The sequence below is a fragment of the Astatotilapia calliptera genome, chromosome 8 (assembly GCF_964374335.1).
Source record: "Astatotilapia calliptera chromosome 8, fAstCal68.1, whole genome shotgun sequence".
Taxonomy (NCBI): domain Eukaryota; kingdom Metazoa; phylum Chordata; class Actinopteri; order Cichliformes; family Cichlidae; genus Astatotilapia; species Astatotilapia calliptera.
In genome coordinates, this window is record NC_137429.1 from 20,844,395 (window position 1) to 20,850,681 (window position 6,287).

The 6,287-nt window shown below is 43.4% G+C and overlaps 1 protein-coding gene across 1 annotated transcript; it reads left to right on the forward strand.

The window, feature by feature from the left end:
* The first annotated feature begins 1,275 nt into the window (after window positions 1–1,275).
* Window positions 1,276–4,784, forward strand: noxo1b (NADPH oxidase organizer 1b). The gene is made up of 8 exons (XM_026177679.2): window positions 1,276–1,439; window positions 1,543–1,623; window positions 1,786–1,858; window positions 2,125–2,308; window positions 2,393–2,607; window positions 2,704–2,814; window positions 3,105–3,222; window positions 3,370–4,784. The coding sequence occupies exons 1-8, from the start codon at window positions 1,365–1,367 to the stop codon at window positions 4,046–4,048; spliced, it is 1,536 nt and encodes a 511-aa protein (XP_026033464.2). The 5' UTR covers window positions 1,276–1,364; the 3' UTR covers window positions 4,049–4,784.
* The last annotated feature ends 1,503 nt before the right edge of the window (window positions 4,785–6,287 follow it).

Consider the following 6,287-nt stretch of genomic DNA (forward strand, 5'->3'; position numbering starts at 1 on the left):
ACTGGTGCTTTTTTTGGCATTCAAATCAAGTGAAATACCTGAGAAACCTTTAAGAAAGCAAACAGGCCTTTAATATAAATAGATAAAAAAAAGTGCTGCCTATTCGACTGACAGGTGAGAAGAACCAATGTGCACGTGATTTGTGGGTGCAGTTAGGTGATAGTGTGCATTAATGTGTGTTTTTGGGTGCGAGCATGTGTGCTTGATTTCCTGTGCAAACATCCTTCATTTGTACACATTTGCACACGTGTCTCAATTCCTGGATCCGATTGCCTGCACTTGGTTGAGTAGTCCAAAAAAAATGAAAGAAAAAAAAAGAAAGACAAGAAAAAATCCGAGTCACGGTTGTTTACACTTATTGTTGAAAATCCCAATGTGGCTTTACCCTCAGGTGCTGACATCCTCACAGGTCACTCACAAAGCTGGACAGTCCTGACCTTTCAGATCATAAAGCAGTGCGTGTGTGTGTGTGTGTGTGTGTGTGTGTGTGTGTGTGTGTGTGTGTGTTTGAGACAAAGGATTGGCATTGCTTCATACCAGTACTGCACTGTCTCAAGACTGGTCGGGGTAACCCCCTCTGACTCTGGCCCTTTCATGCTATCTTCACTTTGAAGAAACACCTGTTCCCCACAACACACACACACACACACACACACACACACACACACACACACACACACACACACACACACACACACCTTTACCTGTTCAGTCAGCCTCAACAGACACACACACACACCTAGCCCTGCAGCTCTCTGCACTTGTTACTGATAAGGGGATATTACTGCCAGGTGATAAACGTGAAGCGGCTGCACGTGCAAAAATGTTGTAATTATGAGAGCTGAGGATGTAAAGGATTCCAGGAAGACTAAGGAAGACGGGAGCGGAGCAGCTGGAAATGTAATAATAATCATAATATTGTCAATAAACCTGCTTCAAGGGTCAAATATGTGAGCTATTTGTATCATGCCTTTACGGTATATGCACCCACTCTTCACTTATCTCGTTTTTTTTTTAATAAAATAAAAATAAACACATAATAGTGGCTTTTTTTAGTGGCTGTTTTGACTTTCTTTTCATTCCCATTTCATGCACCACGTACTCCATTTGGGCTTCCGGTTCCACTGCATTCTCCTACACCGTTTGTGATTCTTACAGCTGTTTCTGTTCACGCGCTGGGATGCTGGCATCCTTCCTCTCAGACCACGCCCCCGCCCCGCCCCCGCCCCCGCCCCTTGACTGTATATTAAGCAGCAGTTGGCTCTCCTTGCAGACAGAATAGCGGAGGGAGGTTTACCGGCATACCTGAGGTCAGAAAAGAAGCAGCTACTCATCCTTTGAGCTGAGACGTGAAGTGCCAAACGATGGCTGACGAACATCGCTTTGTTTTCAGCGCCCGCATCATTGGAGGTGTTCACAGGGACGCACCGAAACTCAAGGTGAGCTAAGACCAGACATTAGCTTTAAAAATACAATAAAATGAATAAACGGGTAAAAATTGACAGTTTGGGCTGATTTTGATTTTTTAATCCCCCTTCACAGATGTTCATGCTGTCTGTGCTCTGGTCTGACCAGAATGAAATTATTATCTACAGATCATTCCTGGATTTCAAGGAATTTCATGTAAGGAACAAAAAAAAATATATAAGCTCATCTGTTCTTCTTCTTCTTATTATTATTATATTTATTACTATTGGGACTGATCTTGGCTGCTTTGTATCGGATCTTTTAAAATAATTGAGGCTAAATGTGTATTTAATTAATTTTTTTTTAAATTTTCAACAGAAACAACTAAAAAGGAGATTTCCTAATCTGAACCCTTTCCGGAAAGACGACAGAATGATCCCAAAGTTCACAGGTGAGACTGATTCACCTGCTGTTGTTGATGTGTGTTGAGTTAATCGGATGAAATTCAGAAGCCCTCTTCCAACTAGAGGAAGGTTTGAGTAAAGTTAGTTAAGCATGTCTCCAAACCTGGGTTAATTTAGCAGCTCAGTCTCTCAGAATTTGAGTAAAACACTAGTGGAGCTGTCATTTAGCTCTTTTTTTTTTTTTTTTAACTTTGCTCTTCTGCGAATCATGTCTTGATAGGTTTTTTTTGTTTTTGTCTCATCTTCTTTCCAGGGAAGGCCAGGAAGAGCAGCGTGCAAAGGAAAGGCTCCAAGAAGTCAGTCCGACGGATGAAGTTCTTGGAAAGCTACCTCGAAAAACTGCTGAAGTGCGACCAAAGCGTGACCCGGAGCATCGAGGTCACCCGCTTCTTCACCCCCAAAGACCATGACCTGCAGCCAGACTACACCAAGAACAGGTATGCTCCCAGCCCAGTGGGAAACTGTGAGGGGCAGATAAGAGCTTTGACCATTTTTGGTAACATAAATTTTCTTCTATACAGTGTCATGATGCTGCTTTCTGATGATCAGAATGACGAGTCAGGTGGAGGAGGAGGCAGATCTGCCCACCACTTTCACCATGGAGGCAGCATCACTAACCCTTTTGTGACCCAGACATACCACTGCGTGGCTGCCTATGAGACAAAGGACACCAAGAACCGCCCGTTCAAGGTGGCCAAGGACGAGAAGCTGGACGTCCTGATCAAAGACCCTGCAGGTCAGTGCTTTCAAATTTATGCATTTTTATTGAAGAGACTCTTATCTTTCTACTAAACAAGAGAGTCTCATGCTAATTTTTTTAATTCATCTCCAGGCTGGTGGCTTGTGGAGAATGAAGATAAGCGCCTGGCTTGGTTTCCCGCTCCGTATCTGGAGCTGTCGGAAGGCGACGACGATGACGATGAAGATGAGCTTCAACTGAGAGGTGTGTACTTGTGTTGCGCTGGAAAGTTTGACTTCAAAGAGTGCACTGGATACACATTTACAACATAAATGAGCATGCCTGTGAGCAGGTTCCACATATGTGCTGATGAAGCTTTGCCTTGTTGTTACAAATAGCCAACACTAGAGAGCTGTCTTCAGCCATTTTCATCAGTGCATGTTTCCTTTTAATAAAAATCTAGATGCTGTTTTTGCATTTTAGGCGACTTATTTGACCACTTTTCAGCTCTGCTTTGTTGCTCAAGCTTTTTTTCTCTTGCCTGTGACTTTTAGGTGCTCTGTACTGTGCTGTGAGAAGTTACACGTCTAAGAAGGTTGATGAGATCTCCGTGCCCATTGGCTCTGTGGTTGAGGTGCTGAGGAAGTCTGACAACGGCTGGTGGCTCATTAGGTATGTCGGTCTTGTCTGTTTGCAAATGATAAACTTATCATCTTCTACTTAGAAAACTAGAAAGTCCACATTTAATAGTATAGCAGTTTGTAGACAATTTAATTATTTTTAACAGGTTTGAATTACATCATGTTTTGTTCTCTACAGATTCAATGGCAGAGTAGGCTACATCCCAACCATGTACCTGAAGCCATACAACAACCCTAGGGCCGGCCTTTATGGGCTGCACAACAGGCTGCATAGCTCCTCTCTGAATCTGGCAACAGCCAGCAGGGATCGCCAGGCTCCCTACCCTCCCAGTATCCACGAAGAAGATGACCTACACCAGAATTCTGCTGGCCCCTCCAGACAAATGTTTGAGCCAGCACGTCTCCACAAGGCTCGATCTCTTGATGTCCTCTCCGATCCCTGGCCTCAGGGGGAGGAGGAGAGGGAAGCCCCAGCCTCAAACAGTCACCCGAGCATCATGAGCCAAATCAGCTCTGATTCCATTCTCTCTGAGTTCTCCTCAAGCAGTGACTCGTCCTCCAGTCTGAGGGAGGAGGCGCAGAGCCACGCAGACCACCCTGCAGCCACGCAACAGCCCGACAGCTCGCGCAGCAGCCCCGATCCCAGCCTCTTAGACGGCGTCAGCTTCAACAGCGGCTCAGAGAGTTCTGGGTCTGTCAAGTCCAAAGGCAGCAGCAACGCCTCAGTCGTCCCCAGGGTACCTCCCCGACCCAAAACAGAGGAGATCCTGACCCGCTGCACCACCATGACGCGCAAGGCAGCCCTGGCCACCAAGGCTCGGCTCCAGATTCAGCCCAAGTCCATTCACAGCCGTTAAGGAAACCACGGCACCAGTGCTATACATTACAAATCCTACAATAAGTTGTATTCTTAATGATACTCACTTGTTTCTGCAAACCTTTTAGACTCATTATGTGTTTATAAGAAGCAAATGTAACTTGTTCATTGAATATTTCAGTGTAAGTATAAGACTAATGTAGCTTCAGTGAAGCATTATGAGGAGCAGTAAGTAAGTCTACGTATGTGACCTTTGTTTGTTTTCTAGCTTTGAAGAGTGTTTTGGGGAAATTTCGGTGGCCTTGAAGCGGTTGTAAATGTACAGGGGCTTTATGGCTGTTTTAACATGTAGAAATCAATCAAATCAGCTGTGGGTTCAAAAATATTGTAATAGATTGTGAATATGGTTAAATGATTATTTCCTCTTTATTCACTGCAGTGCTTGTGCTTGACAGATTTGAAAAACTAATACATGTGAAGCAGCTTTTGCAAAAAAAAAAAGGAGCAGCAAGGCACGCATCAGTGAACAGACTGAATGCTGACGCAAAGGCCTTTTGAATGACTGCACTGAAACGTCATGGGCGTGGTAAACAAGCTGTCGGGGAAACAGGGAGGGGTGGCTTGTGGGTCTCCTGCCATGATGTGTTGTTTTTGTAGGTTTTTTTTTTTCATTTTTGTTTGTTTTTGAAGTAGCCTCTTGTATGAATGTGCTGCTGCTTCACTATGTACCTTATATCCTGCATGAAATAGGTCAATAAAATTGAATGTGCACCGATGTTTGTTCGTTTCTCGTGTGTTTGACAAATTTGGGTGTCAAAAGATTCTGAGTGCAAAAAAACAAAAAGGGCAACCATATGGGCTTGTACTTCTCAGATCACAGTCTCTTTTAATGACTGATTAAATATACAGTGCATCATGGGAAGCCCCCAGCTGCCTTGACCTATTGCAGCATATCTAAGGGAGGATTCAGGGTTGCCTGACCCAGTCCTAACTAAAGTTTGAAGCTTAATATTAACTTCTAAGAACCCACGGTGAAATAGGTGCCCCTTTACATATTGAAGAAAGTTCCTGTTAAAGTTTCAACATTGACTTAGTTTCCCTGACAATAAAAATGTCTCTGGGCTCTTATGGGTTATAAGTAGAGAGGGGTGTCCAAACTGGGAGCTGGTTCCCCTGAAGAGGGATCTCACATTCTACTTTTAAATACCAGCAGTCTGAGTAAAGTTCTCTATTGGGGTAATATAGTACTATGAGGTCTTTAAGATAAGCTGGGGCTTTATTATTCAAGACCTTGTATGTGAGGAGAAGGATTTCAAATTCAATTCTGGATTTAACAGGGATTCAATGAAGGAAACTCAAGAGAAATTTGCTCTCTCATTTTATTCTCTGTCACCAGTCACGCTGCAACATTTTGGATCAGCTGAAAGCTTTTCAGGGAGTTTTAGGACAGCCTGATAATAATGCACTGCAATGGTCCAGCCTAGAAATAATACATTTATAAACATTTATAAAGTACAAATGCAGGCCATTTACATTTATAAAGTTGTGTGACGGGGATGCGGTCCCTAGCTCTGCTGCAGTGGAAGGGTGGTACAGTAAGCTCACAGGGTGGTGCCGGGAGGTCGGAGGACAGATGAGAGGGACTGCAACTAATGAACTCTCACCCTTTTTAGTGTGGAAGGAGCTGGAAAGCTGGCTTCCCGTTTGAGCATAAGGTGTCAAAGCAGTGGAAAACACTGTTTTAAAATAAAGGTGCTACGACTGAGACTCAAACGCTGTGCGGGTCCTGATCATTTCACAAGTAGTATTTCAGCATCATTCCTAGTTTTAGAAATATTGTGCAAATGAAAAAAAAAACAGTCCTGCATATTTGTTTTATATGGAGTGAAGGACATATCCTTGTCAAAAATGACTCAAAGACTCCTCACAGGAGGCAATGGTAATACCATCTAGAGTAAGCATTGGGTTGGATACCATGTTTCTAAGATTTTTAGGACAACGTACAATAACCTCAGTTTGATCCAAATTTAGAATTAGGAAATTAGAGGTCATCCAGGTCTTTATCTCTTAAAGACATTCCTACAGGTCACCTAGATCGGCGTATGTTATGTGGCTTCATTCACAAATAAAGCTTGGTATCATCTGCATAGCAGTGAAATTGTATCCCAGGCCTTCTAATGATACTGCGTAAGGGAAGCATGTATAATGTAAACAGAATTGCTTTGAGCCCTGTGGAACTCCATGTATGATTACAGTAAGAGCAGAAGTCCCTCATATAG

Excerpts from the sequence above, each read along its gene's own strand:
- noxo1b (XM_026177679.2), top strand. The coding sequence starts at position 1,365 with ATGGCTGACGAACATCGCTTTGTTTTCAGCGCCCGCATCATTGGAGGT. Across the intron at positions 1,440-1,542 it reads GGGACGCACCGAAACTCAAG|ATGTTCATGCTGTCTGTGCT; the intron begins GTGAGCTAAGAC and ends CCCCCTTCACAG. Across the intron at positions 2,608-2,703 it reads CCTGATCAAAGACCCTGCAG|GCTGGTGGCTTGTGGAGAAT; the intron begins GTCAGTGCTTTC and ends ATTCATCTCCAG.